The sequence below is a fragment of the Chlorocebus sabaeus genome, chromosome 10 (assembly GCF_047675955.1).
Source record: "Chlorocebus sabaeus isolate Y175 chromosome 10, mChlSab1.0.hap1, whole genome shotgun sequence".
Lineage (NCBI taxonomy): Eukaryota > Metazoa > Chordata > Mammalia > Primates > Cercopithecidae > Chlorocebus > Chlorocebus sabaeus.
In genome coordinates, this window is record NC_132913.1 from 99,133,725 (window position 1) to 99,155,549 (window position 21,825).

General features: G+C 34.0%; 1 protein-coding gene across 4 annotated transcripts in view; it reads right to left on the minus strand.

Annotated features, from left to right (window-relative positions):
- ERBB4 (erb-b2 receptor tyrosine kinase 4) overlaps positions 1-21,825 on the minus strand; it is a 1,160,906-nt gene that overhangs the window by 341,591 nt on the left and 797,490 nt on the right. For all 4 annotated transcript variants that reach the window (XM_007966140.3, XM_007966143.3, XM_007966144.3 and 1 more), the window contains exon 6: positions 468-586. In XM_007966140.3, coding sequence (XP_007964331.2) covers positions 468-586 — 119 coding nt within the window. The remainder of the gene's footprint in view (positions 1-467; positions 587-21,825) is intronic.

Genomic DNA, 21,825 nt, shown 5'->3' on the forward strand with positions numbered 1-21,825 from the left:
AACTGTCCCTAACAAACTGTTTATAAATCTTAAACTTTTAAAATAATATTCCCTTTAAAAAATATAAACTAGAAAATACTGAAACTCATAAATATATCTTCTATAATCTTGAAATTTATATTCAATAAATAAAATGCAATTGCTCCCACTCACAGAACTCAATGATGCAACCACATAAACAGGTAATCACTTCATTACTGGGAAAGGATGCTATTAGATTATAGAAAGATATCTCAATATGTTCTCCAATGAATCTCATTTGTAATATAAATTATATCAGAAAGGTACAATTCATTTAGCAGAAGAGAACAATTCTAGTTAATCAATAGCCAACCTAGTGAGGGAATGACTTCGAGGAGGGCAGAGCATTTTTCTTTATCCTAAAGTGGCTAAAGTTGATCTTATTGTAATAAAACAAAGATTCAAAAGGAGAGCAGGATAATAAAAGAGAGAAACTGAAGACATACAAAGCAGTCTGTGTCCTTAGGTCCTGAGCAGCCTCCAGCACATTCTCGATGGCAGCAGTCACTGACGTAAGGCCCGTAGCATCTGCCGTCACATTGTTCTGCACACACCGTCCTTGTCACTGCAGAAGACAGAGATAGGACCATGATCAAAGTCTGCCACCAAGAGAAACTCATAAGCAGAGTTCTGGAGTGACAGTTTCTCACCCTATCTTTGACTCAGTTCAACAAACATTTAATGAATGAGGTTTGCAACTAGATCAAAATTGTTATACAAAAATCTCCAAAATTAATATATAATTATTTCATTTTTATATTCTTTCTTGTTTCAGCAAATAATTACAATGCTTTATGATGATTATACCACTTAACAAGAAAGAATCCAATTTGAAGCAGTGGAGTGTGCCCGTAATCCCAACTACTTGGGAGGCTGAGCAGGAGGATTACTTGAGGCCAGTAGTTCAAGGATGCAGTGGGCTATGACTGCACTGTGAATAGTCACTGCACTCCAGGTTGGGCAGCACAGTAGGTCTCTGTCTCTAAAATTAAAAATAAAGGAAAATTGATATAACTAAATGAGATATTTGGCAGGCTAGGAAAGGTGAAGTCAATTCATACAATGTGTATAGTAAGGTCCTAACAGAAGGTGGCCCCAGAAATGGGTCTAAGACTTTTAGTAGTCAATGCAGAAAGGGATATATAAATGTTTAGTTAATTCACATAATATTTTACATCAGGAAAGGAGGAAGGAAGGAAGGAAGGAAGGAAGGAAGGAAGGAAGGAAGGAAGGAAGGAAGGAAGGAAGGGGAAGGGAAGGGAAGGGAAAGGAGGAAGGAAAGAAAGAAGGAAGGAAAGAAAACCATTCACAGTAAACACAATAAAAAGTATCATTGATCTTTCTTATTGCATACTTCAATCCAAGCTGACAGCATCATATCATGGTATACTTTACCAAAAGCAAAGCTAAAGGTTATCCATCAACATTATGGTAATAAGAGACACAATTCTGCTTATCTCACTTATTTCAAAAATATTTTTAGAGTATTTAAGGTACGAATTTTACAGGATATGTATAGTATATCACTTCATGGTTTCTGTATTTCCACTTCAGCCTTCTTTCTTCCTACATTTTTAAACAGCTCTTCTAAGCTTTCTTGTTGCTACCTTGTCAAGACTGCCTCATAAACATTAGCATTCCCCAGACTTGTTCTTGACAATTCTGGGGGGACTATGGGCTCATTCCTGTATAAAAGTCATTCATCTTCTACTTAGCATACTATCTATCAGTAACTGACTTTCAGATCTAGAATTGAGCTCTCTATGGAGCTACAGCATCCATTTCCAGCCGTCTGCAGAAGTCCCCATTTTGATAGCAAGGTGTACAAAACAGAACATAACTCTTCTTCCCACACCCACTACTGAGTGTACTTCTCTTCTACATTCCCTTATCTTAATTAATGGAAGCACCATATATCCAGTAGCTCACTAGCAATTTGCAATGCATTTTCTGTCTCCTATCCTCTTATCATCACTTCTCATACCTAATAAAATTGCCAAGTATTAGGAATTGTTTTCTAAATATTCCTCAGCATTTTCACTCCTCTCTATTCCAACGTTATTCAAAAGCCTATCTCGAATGATTACATAGTGTTGTAAAAGTTTTCTCAGATCCCATCTTTGCCTTCCAGTTAATCTTCCACAATGCCCTAAAAGTAATGGCTTGAACCTGTAAGACAACGCCTATAAATCAGTGTTAATTCACAGTGTGAAACTTATGACCATCCCTGTACTAAACAATTAAACCTTAAGCAAGGGACAAAAGCCCTCCATAAGTTGACCACATCTCTGCCCTTCCAGGAATCACATTACTCTGTTTCTCACGTACAGCCAGATAGAAATACCACTTGCAATTCAGTTGTGATTCTCGTTGCTTCTTCACAAGGCATTTCTCCATGTTAAAACCCTTTCCTAGCCCCTCAGCCTAGGAAATACTTGCTCTGAAGCCTTTCCAGACACAGCTCCAAGCTGAGTTATTTTCTCACTCTTGCTTCTGAACAAGCAAGAAGATAAAGTCAATGCAGCAGTCAATGTAGTCTGAAGATCTAGGCTCCAATCCAAAACATATCCATGTGATATGGGCAAGTTATTTAACCATTCTGTATTTTACTTCACCATTTTAAAAGATGGAGTTAGTACCCATCTAATAGAATTGAAGATAAATACACAGGTACAAAGTGCTTTACATGGTCCCTATAAACAGTGTTCATCAACCTAGATATTTTTACTGTACTTATACATTGTATTTTTTTCATATTTGCTTCCACCTCACCCCTACTAACCTATGGGTTTATTGAAGTTTATTGTCTTACTTAATTTTTAATCTTCAGTGATTAAACACAGGGTTGGTACTTAATACACAATATAAGTAAATATCCCCTTCAAGTAAATAGGTAAATCATGTATTGCCAACTCAATGGCAGTATCTCCTGGGGGCTTAATATATTTATCAGAGAGATAAAAAGGTGTATAGAGTTAAAGAGGTAGGTTGCTAATAAATATAAAGAGACAAATATTAAAATACTAAGATTTAAATGTTCCTTAAATTTCTGCTGTTGATTAGTTCATGATTGCATATTTTTAGTTGGATCCTTTTCCATTGAATTTGATGGTGATATTAATAAAATAATGCACACTATTGAAATATAAAGAATATTCTTCCATTTGATGTGATCTAATTATTCTCTATGTAGTATAATCAATACAAACATCAAATAGAGTTTAAACTAAAATGGCACTTGGACTCACCCTCTGTCATGTTTTTATTTTGTAAAAATAAGGTTACATGCTATTTTTTACCATAAGCTTATAGAAGATTTGGAAAATAATCACATTTTTATATCTGGATTTGTGAAGGTATATTTTGTATTTGCAATTTTCATTACATTAAACTTCAAAATAAATTATTTCTTCTATTAGTATTCTGGTACAAAATTCTACATAACAAATCTTCTTGGGCTGTCCCTTCACTTTTTTTAAGTCTTTGATCAAATCGCACCTTTGTAGTGAAGTCTGCCCCTGTTTAATACTGAATTTTTCCCAATCAACTGACTCCTCATGAACCTTCATCTTCTTTTTTCCCTTTCTCTCTCTTTCATCAGCCTTCCTTCCTTCCTGTATTTTGTTACAGCATCAATTACAATCTAACATACTTCACAATTTATTTATTCCATTTATTTTGTTTCTAGACGTATTACTATGTTTGTAACTGGCATTTACATAGTTTTATTTATATTTGATACACATATTATACATATATATATATACCCAAAACATTTATATCCTTTCATGAACTCTTCATATCATACATCATGCTTATATTGATATTTCTACCTTTTAACCAAGTGGTATATTTGTTTAGATGTCCTAATTAGTAATTCATCCAATATAAATAAAATTTTTTTAAAGGAAACACTTTTAATTGACAGTTTTGTACAGAATAAATTCCAACACAATTCTTCTCTTCCAAATTCAATAAAGTGCTTCGATGCATCAACAGTCACTAATTAAAATAGCAGACATATGTTAAATAAATAAATAACTAGATTCGAAAAGTGTTATCACAGGACAGTTTATCAATTTGCTTCTATTTGACAGCTATTGCTCAGCTGGAAAACAATAGCATGGAGTCAACAATCTTATAAGTCACATCATATTTTAATCATAGACAGATGTCTAAGTGTTACTTTTTATTTTTAACTCCATGGTGATTTGAAGTAACTAGACAAAATGTTTCAGTTTCTCTTTATTTATTTACTTTGGCTTTTCCTGCCAAATGAGAAAATTAATGTAGAAAATAATTAAAATAATAAGACAAGTAACCGTGAATTTAGTTTTAAATTATGTATTAAATGTTCATGTTAAAATCATTTCTCTCATTGAGTACACTATTTAAATATGAAAATAATATTATACAAATATAATCCAATGTAGTACAATCTTAGATTCAATAGCAATTATTATACCGCAGAACTATTAAAATATTTTAAATTATTTAATCACTTGTGTTGAAAAAACTTTAAATTTTTGAAAATAGCAGCTTTTTCCACATAGTATTCAAATATTTCATATTTTTTCACGACATGCTGGTTTCTGATACTATATTCCCTTTCAGAAACATGCAAAAAATTCCTGTAAATTATTATCCAAATGCAGATGCATTCTACAACTTTTATTTAACATGTTAAAAGGGAATTATGGCTTTTATTATCCAAAATCAGTCTATAATTGATTTATTTCAAAGTAAATTACATTCAACCTTTAATATAGGGCTTTTCACCATCAAGATTTTTGCGTCCCTTAATTCCAAATGAAAATTCAGTCAGCCTGAAGCATTTGGACACATAAAAGGTAGACAAAAAGAACAAAACAACAAGCTTAATAGCTAAACAGTGATGGGGTTAAAAGATATTTCATTGTATTATTATGTGCGACTTGTATCAAGAAAGAAAACATTCCCTTTGTACAATTCAAGGCTACATGCAAGACAAGTGGAAGGGCATCTTAGAGTAAATTTATTTAGTAGCATTTTTTTGATTAATAAGCATTACTTAATGAGAATAAACTCATAAAATTATAGTCATATTTTATTATGATGGAGACACAAAGCAAAAAACAATTCCTGAAATCAATGAGATAAGTCAGCTTCTGTAGGAACATTAACTTATAATTGCTTTGGTTTTTATTAATACCACCCTTGCTCAAATATTTCATTACATTTTTTTCCTTGTATTTAGTATCCTTTCTATATTGCTTCACTGGGTGCATTAAAATATTTGGGTCCAATTTTAACTAGCTTATTCATTGATGGTATACACTAAATGTGATTAATATAAAATTTAAAACTGGGACGTTAAACTCCTTATATTCGGGTCAGTAAACTTGACATGGGGAATGTGAATTCATTCAAAACATCCATGAGAATTAGATGGGTAACATTTAAGGAATCAAACATTTTGTGGTAAGCCAATACTACTGAGGAAATATCTATCAAGTCAAAAAATATTAAAAAATTGTTAAGTAGTTTAATCTTATCAGTGTATAACTAATAAGAACTATGGCTTAATTACTTCTTTCAATATAATGATAATCAATACTGTGATTAAAGTTACTCCTATAGAACAAATTTATTTTACTCGAAGAGGCTTGGCAATTTACTAATTAAACATTTATTGTTGCTTCCTAGCAACAATAGCAAAAAAGACAAAGATATTCATAAATAATGCAAAACAGAGCACTGACATCACAGTGACAAAAGATCTCTGTTAGCCCATTAACAATAGAAATAAGGATAAATTTAGGCAAAGTCTTTGTGTCTTTTTACACTCTGACACTTCCTCTTCCTCCCCCATCTCCTTCCTCTTTCCTTATCTCCTATGTCTTCTCTCCTTCAGTGCCTTTTGATTCTCTTCATTTCCTCTCGCCAGTGGTTCTGAACTGGGTTGTATATTAGCTCATCTAAGAGTCTTTCAAACTTGAATATTAGAATTCCTCTGTAAGTAAAACTTTTCATTCAGTTGGTATCCGTGGGACCCAAGACTGTTTAATAAGCCCATTTCTATTAAGCTCCCAGATAATGTCTCTGCCTACTCATCTACAGACCCCATATTGAGTAGCAGAATATAGAGCATTTGGAAACAACAACAACAACAACAAAACAATGCCTGAGAATCACCTAGTTCCTATTAAATCAAAATTGTTGGCGATTTTCTAGGAGCTTTGATAGCTTTAATAAGCTCTCTAGGATTCCAATATTCAGTCTAGAGTTGAGAAACTTTATTCTAACCAGTCAAATGAGAGAAAAAAGTTTTAAGTCATTTATACCATTTGATTGACTGACTGATTATTCCTTGTCTGAAACTTAATCAGTGACTTCTTGTTTTAATTTTCTATTTGTGTTGTAAAGATCTCCATCACTAATTGGAAAATCAAACAAACAAAAATTGATGTGCAAGTAGACATAGGAAAATTTGGGAGGGAAATGACCTATATTTTCGATGGAAGTATTGCCTCACTGGTTCTGACGACAAACATTAAGGATAAATGAGATACCAGTAGAAAATTTCACTTCTCTCACCCAGCAGCTGTCTGAGTGACAAGTATCTTGGGGCAATCCCTAATCCATTGCTAAACACATTTTAAAGCATATTTATTTTATTTTTTTAAATTTTATTTCAATTTTTATGCAAAGACTTATACCTCTATGCTGCCTCTATTCTATTTTTGCTGTCAAAATTTTGACAAATTATGTTCATAAAACATAGCATGTTCATTAACTAGATAGTATTTGAATGGAATGTTTTTATTACACTGTTTCCAGTTATTTTTACTTGGAGGTTTGAACTAGAAGAGAGAAATACTTTGGTTACAGTAGAAGTGATATGTTTGGATGTGAGGAAGAATTATTGACTATTAGAGGGATAAAAACAGTGTAATGGGCTTCTTAAGTGTTTATTTGTCAGTATTTTAAAAGAAATCTCTTCTACATGCTTTAGACATCCACTTAATTAAAGATAGGAGGCTTGATGAAATGTTCTCTACAGGTACCCTCTAGCTCTAAAATTCAATATTTATTCCTATTAATGATGAAACTGTGACTAAAAAACTGAACACTTTGGGTTGTGTAACATGTTTTAAGAAACTATCATCAACAGGATACACTTGAAGTGAAACAAATAAAGATCACAGACCATCCAAGAAGTGGCATTACTTATAGAGCATGCTAAACTGTGGAAAAAATCAGGTTCAATGAAACTAGTGCCAAACTATACACTGTTATTAATTCTTCCAAAGGAGAATAATTGAACACATTTGTGTGTCCAGGGCCAGGTAGAAGCTAAAAGCTAAATAGAAAGATTTAAAGTAATGATGTCTAGCCCATCTCCTATTGTCTAGCCCATCTCTGATTCAGTAAGTCTGGGGAAGGTGTCAGAAAATTTATTTTTTTATTTGGAGGCTTACGTTCTTTAGAAGTAGATTTTAAAGGCAGTATTTCCAAACTTCTGCTCTAAAACACTCTCTTATTTCTAATGAAAGTTTCCCATAGTTGGAAAGGTAGAATCAGAGCTGGGTTGGTCTTAAACTAGAATGCCCTTTCCTACCTCATATTAAATCACAGAAGAAATAAGTCAAAAATTGTTGCTTCACAGAGTAAGGCCTCATCAGAAGCCTACATCCTAATTTTCACAGGAATACAATTTTGCACTTTAAGGATTTTTCAATTCTTTTAACCAGCTACAATGTATGATCTAACGTATTTAAAAAGGCTCTCAGAGATCTTTTTTGAAAAAATAAAAAATAAAAATAGAACTAGCAAAATAGAATTATCAGAAAGTATCTGGGCTTCTAAATGACCACAATCATACACATTTTCTCAACACAAAATAAAATAAAACTAATTTTCTTTTATTCCTAATTCCTAATTGGTTTGGTGATAGCTACTCTAAATGAACCGACCAGGCCATACCATGAAGTATATACTCCACAAGTAAAATAACCGTTTAATCCAAAATGCAATAACCTCTGTAGTTCCCCTGGAAAACATAGCAAATACCTGTACAGTCCCTCCTGAAATTGACATTCAGAGTCAGTTAATAAAAGTAGGGCCAGGCCCGGCGCACTGGCTCATGCCTGTAATCCCAGAGCTTTGGAATGCCGAGGCAGGTGGATCACGAGGTCAGGACTGACCAGCCCGACCAACATCATGAAACCCCATCTCTACTAAAAAAGGAACCCCGTCTCTACTAAAAAATACAAAAAATAACCAGGCGTGGTGACGTGCCTGTAATCCCAGCTACTCAGGAGGCTGAGGCAGGAGAATCGCTTGAACCCGGGAGGCGGAGGTTGCAGTAAACCGAGATCACGTCATTGCACTCCAGCCTGCGTGACTGAGTGAGATTCCGTATCAAAAAACAAAAAACAAACACACAAAAAGAGTAGGCCCACATTTTGGCAGCTACTAATCAGGTTTGACCTGATGAATCCCTGGTGACCCATGGACTATGACATGATAATATTGCTAGTTGTGTCAAAGAGGTAAGGGATTCTGTTTAATCCATTCGTTATCACCACCTGCTTTATTCATTTATTTAATGAAGTTTTATTCAACCTGTTTTATAAAGACATGATCAATGATTCATCGAGGGACCTTAAAGCTGATTTTAAACCACACACTTGGTCACCAGGGAAATTCTCCCTTCTTAATAGGCTATTAGCATCTCCACAGATTGTCAGTCAAGATTCAAAAAACAATATTGCCTTGTTACATTAACTATAAAAATATTCTTGAGAGACAGTATGAGTTATTTTGCATATTCCTCACAGGCCTGTAGATACTGATTTCAAAGCAATGAAGGAAGAGTATGAATCTGCATAAGAATACCATAGCATTTTTTAAGAATATTTTTCAAAATTAGAACTGAGGTCTGCACCTTACAATCTGCCAATAAATGATAGGTTGCAGATAAAGAAGTGAAAAAAATTGTAATAATTATATCATAGATCTTTCACAAACCAAGAAATATGGAAAAGTTGGTATTCAAATTTTTAAAATCACTGTGCATTATAACAGAACATCTCCACATCTAACCTGATAGAAAAACAAACAAAAACAACGACAACAAAAATTACTTTCTTTCTTTTGCTTATTCTAATTCCCTATCCAAAATGCTAGTAGAGGAAAATAAATATAATCTCTCTCTCACTCAATATACATCTGAATGAGTTTCTTTCTCTCAGTGGCAAAAAAACGATGCCAATTTTGTAATGAAAATATCCACAGAAGGGCCAGGAGTAGTGGCTCACATCTACACACCCAGCATTTGGGAGGCAGAGGCAGGCGGATCACTTGAGGCCAGGAGTTCAAGACCAGCCTGGCCAACATGGAGAAACCGTGTCTCTACTAAAAATACAAAAATTAGCCAGGCAGAGGCAGGAGAATCTCTTGAACCCAGGAGGCTGAGGTTGCAGTGAGCCAAGATCACGCCACTGCCATCCAGCCTGGGCCATGCAGCAGAAAATATTTAAAATTTTTTGAGAAAAATAATAAATATTTAAAAATTTTGTCTCAAAAATGTTTTTAAAAATTGAAAGTACTCAAAGAATGTTAAGATTAAAAAAGAGCATCATATTAGGTAAACAATCAACAAATATCTGTTGAACCAATACACACTATCTAGTCCAAATTTCTCATTTTATTGATGAGAAAATTAAAACAGAAATAAACTTACTTGTTTATGAGCAAATCTAAAGTAATATTCAGACATCTCTAAGAAATATCACTACTTCTTCAGAGTATTCCAAGAAGTTTCTAGTTTTGATGAGGGTGAAGAATTGGGCAAACTATTAGTGGGTGTATAAATTGATACATGATTTTTTGAAGACTAATTTGTCTCTATCAGATTTATGTATGTAAATTCACATGTGACCAAGTAGTTCTATTTCTAGAAATCTGACTTACAGAAGAATGTGCATCTGTGGACAAATATGTATATAAAAATGTTCATTAGTTGTAACTGAGAATAATACAATGCAACCTAAATGTCCCCTAATAAGGAATAGCTTAAGTAAATTATTGTACAACCATAACTTGGGAAATAGCTATAGCATTAAATAAATAAATAAATAAATAAATAAATAAATACATACATACATAAATAAATAAGAAAGAAAAGCTGGGCACGGTGGCTCACGCCTGTAATCCCAGCACTTCCGGAGGCCAAGGCGGGCGGATCACAAGGTCAGGAGATGGAGACCATCCTGGCTAACATGGTGAAACTCCGTCTCTACTGAAAATACAAAAAATATTAGCCGGGCGTGGTGGCAGGCGCCTGTAGTCCCAGCTACTTGGGAGGCTGAGGCAGGAAAATGGCGTGAACCCGGGAGGCGGAGCTTGCAGTGAACCGAGATCGCGCCACTGCACTCCAGCCTGGGTAACAGAGCGAGATTCCGTCTCAAAAAAAAAAAAAAAAAAAAAGAAAAGAAAAAAAGAATGAGATTGGTCTCTATGTACTGAAATGAAAGGATTTTAAAAATATAATGTGCAGTGAAACAAAAGTAAGTGATAGAAGAATTAGAAGAATAGATATGGCATACCCATTTTTGTAAAACACACAAAACAAAATCCCACAATTTTTATGTGCTTATGTGTAAATGTAAATATAAATACACACATATATACCAAATATTATCATAAAGTAATCACTTTATAAAAAATGTAGGTTGAGGGAAGCATATTTACTGATGGGAAGGCATTATTATTTTTAGCTTTATGAACTGAATATCACATGAATTAAAACAAAAACCTATACTAAAATAACCTGTCCATTTGGCAGAGCAAGTTCATTATCCCAGTGTTACAAATGAAGAAGTTAACATTTAAAAACTAGCTTATCCCAGGTCAAATGATAAGTTATTATCAAAGTGGAGTTTAAAATTAGTTTTCTGACTCTTATATGTCTTCATTTGTATGTTTTCATTAAGTTAAGAGTCACAAATAGTAGGTGTCTAAATGTAAAAATCAAAAGCACTAAAAGGGGAGAGGAAGATAGTTTCAGAAACTGTTTTAAATGCAACACCAAACAGCTAAAGTGATCAAACACGTGTCTATATTACGTCTCTGAAAAACAGCTTGGCTGAGGCTATTTTAACTAACATGACTATGAGTGACGATAATGAAAACTAAGATATTACTCAAATACTCTTTAAATCTCAGACCCAGTGAGGGCCAATACTGAAGTCTATACCTCAGAAAAAGAGACTTTTAGAGGAAACCACTTAAAAGAGTTATACCACAAGCATGTTTGGAGTATATACAGAAAGATATGTTTAGTTTTTCTCCTCGTAGAACACATTTGGGATTATCTTCTTAAAAAAGACAATCAGGGCCAGGCGCGGTGGCTCACGCCTGTAATCCCAGCACTTTGGGAGACCAAGGAGGGCGGATCATGAGGTCAGGAGTTTGAGATCATCCTGGCTAACACGGTGAAACACCGTCTCTACTAAAAATACAAAAAATTAGCCGGGCTTGGTGGCGGGTGCCTGTAGTCGCAGCCACTCAGGAGGCCGAGGCAGGAGAACGGCATGAACCCAGGAGGCAGAGCTTGCAGTGAGCCGAGGTCACACCACTGCACTCCAGCCTGGGCGACAGAGTGAGACTCCATCTCAGAAAAAAAAAAAAAAAAAAAAAAAAAAAAGACAATCAGGCCAAGCAGAGTGGCTCACGTCTATAATTCCAGCACTTTGGGAGGCTGAGGCAGGAGGATCTCTTGAGCTCAGGCATTCGAGACTAGCCTAGCTAACATAATGAGACCTTGTCCCTACCAAAAAGAAAAAAGAAAAACAAAATAGCCAGGCATTGTGGTGTGCATCTGTAGTCCTAGCTGCTTAGGGGGCTGAGGCAGGAGGATCACTTGAGCCCAGGAGTTCAAGGCTACAGTGAGCTATGATTGTGCTTCTGTGCTCTAGCCTGGGCAACACAGCGAGACTCTGTCTCAAAAAAAGAAGAAAAAAAAAAAAGATACATCCTCCTATGAGTCAAATAATGCACTTTTGTGGCGTTTTTCAAACTTTTATTAAAAAATAAATGACGATTTACATACAAATAACATTGTGTTATAGCTTAGTACACACATACTTGATGAAATGTTTTGAGGAATAATATTGAGTTTAATTAATGCAAGAGCATTTTGATACTGCCTTTTCCATTTGATTCTAATCTGGTCAATTTCATTCCAATCTATCCTATTTCAATAAAAATGTATTGCTGGGCAGGGTGCACTGAAGTGATTTTATAATCTACTAACAAGTTGCAACCAGCAATCTGAAAGCATTGCCTTATTGCATTAACAAAGGTCAAATTAAGAAATTAGAGAAACCAATCTCTGTGCTTTTCTTATACATGTGCAGCAAATCAGCCTTCTAATGAATTCAGGAATTTAGAGTCACTGGTGATAAAATTTCTTTTTTCTGTAGTTTTAGGATCCCAGAGGATATGGAAAATCACTGCACAATACAGCCTGCCATAATGCCTTGTCTTCAGAATTGTGCCGTTGAGACTGACCATTCTCAGAGGTTTGTGCTTTTTATTCCCACCATCATTACTGGAAATTTGGGATCGTTCAGTCTGAATTTCTCCTACATGGCAGTATATTAAAATGTGGGCCAATGCAAAACAACTTTTTGGATCCTCTCTAAGCAATACATTTATAGAAAATAATATAATCTATAGATATTAAAGCTTTTACGCATGATTAATATATTGATAAAAAATTATGATCCCTCTGATCAGGACGAAAGTTCAGAAATCCTCAAAATTTGCCAAAAAAAGTCATATCACAATAAAGAGTGTATTACTTATTATATTTGTTGTTACTTCCTTTCTTAAAATTCTGAAATTACATATGCAGTACCTATTTTCAGAGAAATATAAGTAACTACAGATATGTAGAATTGAAGACAATTCATTTGTCCTCTTACAACAGCAATAACAACCAATGTCAACTTTTGAGTCTCTATGAATGCTTGACATCCCTATTATGGTTCCACACTGGTATGAGAGTTAAGAAAACACAAAACACACAATCAAAAGTAACTCAAAATAACGCAGATCTTTATAATTTTCAAATCCAGGAAGGGGACACAATCTCCCTTCCTGCCTCCAAAAAAATTATCCCATCCATCTACAATCCTCTACGTGCAGAAATCTCTTATTCTCCTCCTTCAGAACTTTCTCTCACTCCACTTCCTCTTGTCTCTCCTACCTTGTTTCCAGTGTATATACTGAAATGATTCATGAGGTTGAAACAAGATAATTCATGTGAAGCTCTTAGTACAAAACTGGCACAATGCATAACTACAGGAAGTTCTCTGGAGATGACTTTACATAATTTTCAACTTTACATAATAGCTAATTTTGACTTTACACAATAGCTGTGCTAGATTAGACACATTGCTTAATCTCTCTGTGCTTTAGTTCTTCATCTATAACATAAAAATAACAAATGTACTTACCTCATGAAGCCATTACAAAGATTTTATATATTATGGGAAATTATTAATTTGGAATAGTGCCTAATATACAGTGGACATTATATAAATATTGGCTCTTGGTGTTAAGTAATCGATGAATGGTAGTTATTATCTCACTTTATAGCTTGCTATTTTTAACTAAATATTATATCATTAATTATCTTTTGTAGAAGCATAAATATGCTTCTGCCGTATTATTTTTCAAAGCTCTATATTATACTATTGTATGAATATACCCTAACTGAATCCTTTTTCTAAGCTATTTGCTCTGTTTGTATTTTTTACTATTATAAATTCTGCTGTAATATACACTATTTAACATTTGTTTTGTGCATATGATAATCTGAGTGTTAAAATAATACATTTCATGGTTCAAGAAAATGCATATTTTAAATCCTTTGACATAAATGACAAATTAGTCTACATGGTGATTTTTACCTCTTTATAATCCACCAAGAATAACTGATATTGTTCCAAGTTCTGTACTTTCATTCTTACTAGGAGTTATCTGAATATGTTTTTAATTTATAAAATTGTATGTCATTGATTATAAGTAATATCAAGCATTTTTTTGCAGATTTCTTGTGTAAATGTTCCATTCTTTTTAATTAAAATTATTTTAAAAATACAGACTAAACTATAATGCAGTTAAAATAATCTTTTTCCTTTTTTTTTTCTTTTTTTTTGACAGAGTCTCGCTTGTTGTCCAGGCTGGAGCGAAGTGGCATGATCTCGGCTCACTGCAACCTCCCCGTCCCAGGTTCAAGGGATTCTCCTGCCTCAGCCTCCTGAGTAGCTGGGATTACAGGCGCCCACCACCACGCCCAGCTAATTTTTTGCACTTTTAGTAGAGACAGGGTTTTACCATGTTGGCCAGGCTGGTCTTGAACTCCTGAACTCAGGTGATCCGCCTGCCTCGGCCTCCCAGAGTGCTGTGATTACAGGCATGAGCCACTGTGCCCAGCATCCCCCCCCCTTTTTTTTTTTGAGATGGAGTTTCCTCTGTCGCCCAGGCTGGAATGCAGTGATGTGATCTTGGCTCACTGTAACCTCTGCTTCCTGGATTCAAGCGATTCTCATGCCTCAGTCTCCCAAGTAGCTGGGATTACAGGTACTACCACCATGCCCGGCAATTTTTTGCATTTTTAGTAGAGATGGGGTTTCACCATGTTGGCCAGGCTGGTCTCGAACTCCTCACCTCAAGTGATCTGCCTGCCTCAGCCTCCTAAAGTGCTGGGTTTACAGGCATGAGCCATCGTGACTGGCCAGAAAATAATCTTTTTGTTACATTTTATTTTGTATTTGTTATGTCATGTTTAAAAAGAGAGTCATCATCCTGTAAGTTTTACCTCTTTTTTTTCCTAGTACTTCCAGTTATATCACGTGTTTTTAAATTTTTAATCTATAATTCATCAATCTGTATAGGTCTATCTACTTATAGACTATCTATATAGTCTATCTTATGCTCTTTAAACTTTTAATGTATAACCCATCTTATGTCTTTTGTTTTATTGTAAGGTTCCTAACATTACCTGATTCCATAAGTGAATCATTTATTCATACTCTCTTTGTTAAATAATCTATGCTTTTGTCATTTTTTTTAAATGTCACCTTTGTAAAAACTAAATTACTATAGACACTTGCCTCCAAGTGTCTAACTTTGTTAGATTGCATTTAAGCAATACCATTCTGAACCAGTTATATACTGTTTTAATAATTATTACTTTTTAACATTTTAACACTTGATAGGGAAAATCATTCCACAGGGTTAATCTTTTCAAACATCTGGCCATTTATTTATTTATTTATTTAGAGACAGAGTCTTGCTCTGTTGCCAGTCTGGAGTGCAGTGGTGCAATCTCGGCTCACCGCAACCCTCACCTCCCCAGTTCAACCGATTCTCCTGCCTCAGCCTCCCGAGTAGCTGGGACTACAGGCGCATGCCACCATGCCCAGCTAATTTTTATATTTTTGGTAGAGATGGTGTTTCACCATTTTGACCAGGATGGTCTCAATCTCTTGACCTCATGATCTGCCCGCCTCGGCCTCCCAAAGTGTTGGGATTACAGACTTGAGCCACCATGCCCGGCCTCATCTGGCTATTTTATTAAATATATTTTTAAGAGATTCTTTAGAAAAAAAGCATTGATAATTGAATAAGATAGTTAAAAATATAGATTAATTTTAGAAGAACTGACATTTGCAGAGCATGGGCATTTCTATCTTAGAATGCAGTAGTTCTCTATTCATTTAATTTTGTGGTTACACCTTGGTGAAATATTGTAGCTTGGTTTTTCTTTTAAATTATCAGCAACTAGTTGTTAACATCAGAATCTGTCTTTTTTTACTGTTCCCTCATTCTCTCTATTTTCTAGTCAATGAAATTACATACATCTTAAATACATATAACATACTTATTAAAGAGGAAAATAATCACCCTGTGTGACAGTTACTCAAGAAATACTGAAATCAGAACAAAACTTGTAGGTATTCCTGTGGTCATAACGCTCTATCAGCTCCATTATAACACAATTCATGGGCAAAAAGATTTTAGATAGACCAAAAATAACTGTCTTCAGTGAGACAGTAATATGTACAAATTATTTTTTAAAAATATTTTTGTATGTTTTTATAGCTCATCATAAATTAATAGAGTGCATATTTCTTTGGAAAGTGCCCATAGTAATGGAGAGATGCAGCCATGATAATATTATAAATTGTTGAGTAATATATAAAATTTATATTGGCTTCAGAAATGGAATATTGACATGTCTGATATTTAGTGAATTCACATTTATTCTAATATAATGGGCAAAAATGTGACTTGGTGCAAGAGAAGTTGATCTGTATCCAGTTGCCCCTTCTTATCCTCTTTCATCCCTATACTGTTTACTTATTTATTTAACCAAATTGATTAATTTGAAAAAGAATATAACACATTTCAGATAATCTTAAGGCAGAACTTTAAAGAGAATATCTTTCTTCACGCTTGCGAAATTCTCAAACCATGAGAGTCATATGTAAGTGCTTGCTTTTCCTAGAATAATATCTCACACTTCTTTCCATTTCTGTAGCCAAAATAGTATGGCTGTCCTATTCATCAGAAGCATGTCACATGTAGGTAATTTTGAAATTTTCTCTTTGATAGTCAAATATAGTTACTCTAATGACAGTCAGCTCTTTTGCTGTGAAGACACAAATAATTCAGAATAAGTTGTCATCGCTACCAAAATAACAAAATTATTTTACTGGTAGAACTTTCAGATATATCTAACTGTTCTTCTCAGTGTTCTATTAATAATCCTTCAAATGGGGAGTATTCACTTTCTGATCTCTCTGCTTAGAATAGCTATCTGCACAACACCCCACGGTTTGCATTCTCCCAATCTATCTATATCTGTATCTATATAATCTATAACTATATATGTAGTAATACACACACACACATTAGATGATAGATAGATAGATAGATAGATAGATAGATAGATAGATAGATAAAGATAAGGGAACTTGTTGAAACTGAGGTTCTTAAATTGAGTTAGAGGTAGGACCAAATCTCTAGTTACCTGATGTCCCAGTTTAATATTCTTTTTGATCATTTCCAACATTCCTCACCTTTGTCTTATATCTAACCCACAGTATGCCCACAGAACAGGAACAATTTTATATATACCTTTATACCCCTGAAGCTCTTGGCTTGGAATTATCTCCTGAATCCCATTAAACCATAATATACAGAGTATTTTAAATATATACATTTCCTGTAGTTAAACTGAAACAACTTGTTCTTTTAAATCTTTGAGAAAAGTCATTACATTACAACAAATATTATCAACTTATGTCAAAATGAAGAGCACATCAGAGAAGATTTTTCTCATTTTCTACCAGTAAATTATTGGGGCACTTTTTGAAATGTTCAATGTAATCAAGTAATTAGCTCATTTTAATGTTTATTTTAATTTCAAAATATCTCCAGAAACTATAAGTCCAAAAAAGGAAAAATGGGAATAATTGAAATCAATAAGAAGGCTTATGGATGTGTAAAGTTATTAGTCAAATACAAGGGTTTTAATTAAAGATGTTGGCGTTTACAAAGACTCGCTGTTATCCTGATTGATGGTGCCTGCTGGCTCAGCTCTTTCCCTAGTTCCCATTAGCTCCCACTTGCTTTTCTCTGCTCTAATTGGATATTTACCACATCGGCACCTTCTTTTTAAACAACAATTGTTCCACAAAGAATGTAAATACAATTACACTTTAGACAAATTATATGTGTATGCATGTGTGTGAGTATAATTAGTTTATTATCTTCATAATTTGTCATTTTGGTTTCACAATCTACAGGAAATTCTTGAAAATTTCATGGAGAAAGATACAATTTAATTTTCAACTGCAACGTTTCCTGCTGAAATTTTGAGGAACAAAAATATATAATCATTTTGTTAGATTTTATTATTCTATTTCAAAGGAGTTCCAGATACACTTTGGAATACGTAAAAGGAGATGTATATATTTCTAACATTTTTCTTAAGAATAAATAAAATGCATAACCCACACTAAGGTTTTGGTTTATTTTTTACCTTTACTATTAAACTGAAACTTTTAACATATTGCAAATGTTAAAACCAATTTCCTTCATGCCCAAACATAATAAATTACCGAGGAAAATGCTAAATAAGTTCCAAATTTTCCTAGCATATTCTATAATGTCTGTATGGAAATTATAAATAACATAAAATGTTGTTTGGAACAAGGTTTTCTTTTGCCAGTATAGTACTACCCATATTAACAATTATCTACAACAACAACAAAATACAGTGTTTATCTTTATTTTACTATTATTCTATTTTTAATTAAAAAAAAGATTTTGAGATAACTTGGCAGGTTCTATTACTTATGACAGTCTAGGAAGACTGTCATAAGTAAGTAAGAAGTAAGAGGTAAATCCCATCAAAAGGACTTTTCTTTTGGCTAAAGTAATGCATTAGTCAGTTTAATGACATTTAAATGGAGAGAAGTGTGTCTGTTCACTCCAGTGGTTAAAGTATGTATTTCTTCATTAATTTTGTGGTATTTCAACTTCTACAATAAATAATGTTTTTAACCTGTTGTCAAACTCACATTTTTCAATCAGCTTATCAGCAAGAAATGCCACTTATAAAGCAACTTAGAAAACTAAAGGGTATATTGAGTGGTTATAATTATGACTACTTTAATGCAAAATGTATGCAAGGGTCAGGAAAATCAAACTGTAATATTTGGATATATGCCTTTTTCCCCCTCCTCATTCAAAATGCAGTGACTGAGATAACATCAGGTCTAGCAGGACAAAAAGAATGTGTAAAATGAAACGACCACCCTTTCTGATAATGGGAGACTGGAGAGAGCTGGCCTGATATTGTGCTTAAAGATAAAAAAGGACATGCAGTATCTACTTTAAATGAGATAAGTGTGCTTCATATATCTTTCAGGGACAGAGATAACTTTGTTTCTTTAATCATTATTATTTATTTCTTAAACTTTAGTCTCTCTCATACCTAAAACCTATAGAGCTCAGACCTTACAACTCAGTTCTTATGAATAGAGAGAGTTGTCATTCTTACCCGTAAGCCGGCTAAATAATACTTCTATAAGCTTCAGACTTCACATGGCAGATAAGTTTGTCTCCCCTGACATGACTACATTAATCCACTGAATCAATTTACTTAAGCTGTGCTATGGAGCAATGCAGCCACCATTTAACTGAGCTTAAAAGTACTTTCAAGTTTGAGTCACTGCTCCACATGTAATGTAGCTCTCAGTGTCCCATCATAAGTTCTCTTTCGACCCTTTGCAACACTGTGAGAAATAGTCTTGTTAGGTTTATAAGGTCATGATGCTCTAACATCCAGAAGGATTTAAGAATAATAAATTCATGATGTTTCAGAAAATCAGACTCATAAGTAACACAGGAAGAGGGGAACACTTGGTTAGATTTTACAAGCACTATCTACTTACATTAATATTTACAAATTTCTTTAAGTTGAATGAGTTTTTTTTAAAGAATTTATCTAGAAAAATATTTCATATGTTACAAAAACATTTTAAAAAAACATACTAGTTTCTCAGTTTAGTCTGAACATAATTAAATGCTATGGAGGAACAATGACACAATTAAATTATCTAACATGCAATCAAGCTAACTGTGGCACACAAACAAGTACACAAAATAACTTGCAAAATGTTACTAAATTTTACTAAAAATGTACTAAATTTTACTAAAAATGTAAAACATTTTACTGAAATTTCTGTCTGGTAGGTTTGCATAGTGAACTGTTGCTCATAGTAAGTTGACGGTTTGTTCACATTCTTTTTCTATTTAGTTAAATCTATTAAAAACAAAAACAAAAACCTTTTCTTCATTTCTTCTGTTTAAAACCTCTGGCCTCCCACAGACCTTCCCTGAAGCTCACTGTTGTTGTGACCGGTTTCTTTGTTTCTCTGTATCTCTATTCAGAGATGTTTTTCAATCTGATCACCACTCTTTGCTTCATTTCACCCTAACAAGTCATTCATTTTCATGAACTTGTTCTCCCAGAGCCTGGGCCATTTGTCTTTAGCGTGGCTTCTCACCATTTAGTGACAAAGAGGATAACTCCCAGCACATTTGCTAGGAGACACCTGTGGGAAGATGTCAGCACTGATAAGGTGTAGTCAGTGAAATATATGCTTCACTTCAGTTGCCTTAGCTGAGGTGTGGGACTTTTTAATACTTTTTTCTCTTTTCCCCAATGTATGGAAAGTCTCAAAGAATAATTATCCATAAAAAATAAGGAAATATTTGGTAAATCATGAAGTTGAATACTTTCAGAGAAGCCTTCACTAAAGTGAATTTACTGTAGTCAAAGGGAAATAGGTCACTTGTAAATAACATATGACTATGTCTTTCAGATTCTAAAATGTACTTTTATATAGTCAATCTAGAAAAGCAGAATATTGTCAAAAACTTACATAGCATGTTTTCTGATTTTTTAAAAGTTAAGTCAGGGTCAGATATAAGTGTATCTTTAGTGGACCTAAGAGTAAATAATACATTTTAATTAACAGAAGAGTCACTGGAAATCTACAGAAGCCGAAAATAATTGACTTTAAAAAAATGAATCATGTGTGTTACAACTGTATGGGGTCTCTGGAGGTCTCGTATTGTTATGGAATCTCCCGTGAGATCTAATTCTCAAAAAATATAACCTAAATTCTAAAATTCTGATCTTACAACAAGTATATTTTTGAGTAGTTCCAAAATACTTTTTGCCTCAGGATGCTGGGCTCTTTAAATATGGATAAGAAATTTCGCTTTCAAGTAATGAATGTCAAGGGCAGGCAGCCTCCAACCCCGCTCCAGGGCTTTTGCTCTTCCATGTCCCAGCCACCAGGTGTCAGTAGACTTCACAAGGTGGAACTGGCCTACAGGAGTTTGCCTTCCATATTCATTCATTCAGATTTAAATTGGAATAAGTTTTCTAACAGTATCCTTTCTAGTTTATTATAATATCGGCTATTATTTATTGGGTTTTGGATACACTAATAATTATTTAAGCGCTTCAACTGCATTGTCGTATTGAATTTCTTTGTGCCCCCTACCTTCCAACCTCCCGAAAAACAAAAGAAAACAAACAAAAAAACCCTCAGGTAAGTATAATTATCTCCATTTTATAGATGTGGTAATGATATTTTGAAAGATGAAGTCATTTTCCCATGATAGAAAGTGGAAACAACTGGGATTTGTATCTTTTGGCTAATTTCAAATCCAGCTTCCTAGACTACCAAACTGTGCTACAAAATATTGTATCCAGGAAACAGTTGTCTTTAGACTAAGAACACTTAGGTTAAAATTCCAAGTATTAGCTGTGTAAATTTAACCCTTTAATCATTTCCTCTGCTTATATTTACTGAACTGTAAAATGGGGTTAATGTAACTGCCCTCTTTAACTCACAGGAATATTGTGAAAATGTATTTTTAAAATGGAAATATTTAATAAAGTTCTATGTTAACTTGTATACTATTCTAAAATTTGGCCGGTGTGGTGGCTCACGCCTGTAATCCCAGCACTTTGGAAGACCAAGGAGAGAGGATTGCTTGAAGCCAGGAGTATGCGACCAGTCTGGGCAACAAAGAGACAGCCTTGTCATTACTTTAAAAAAAAAAAAAAAAAAAAAAAAAGCTGAGTGCAGTGGCACGTGCCTGTAGTCCCAGCAACTCAGGATGCTAAGGCAAGGGTTGCTTGAGCCTAGGAATTTG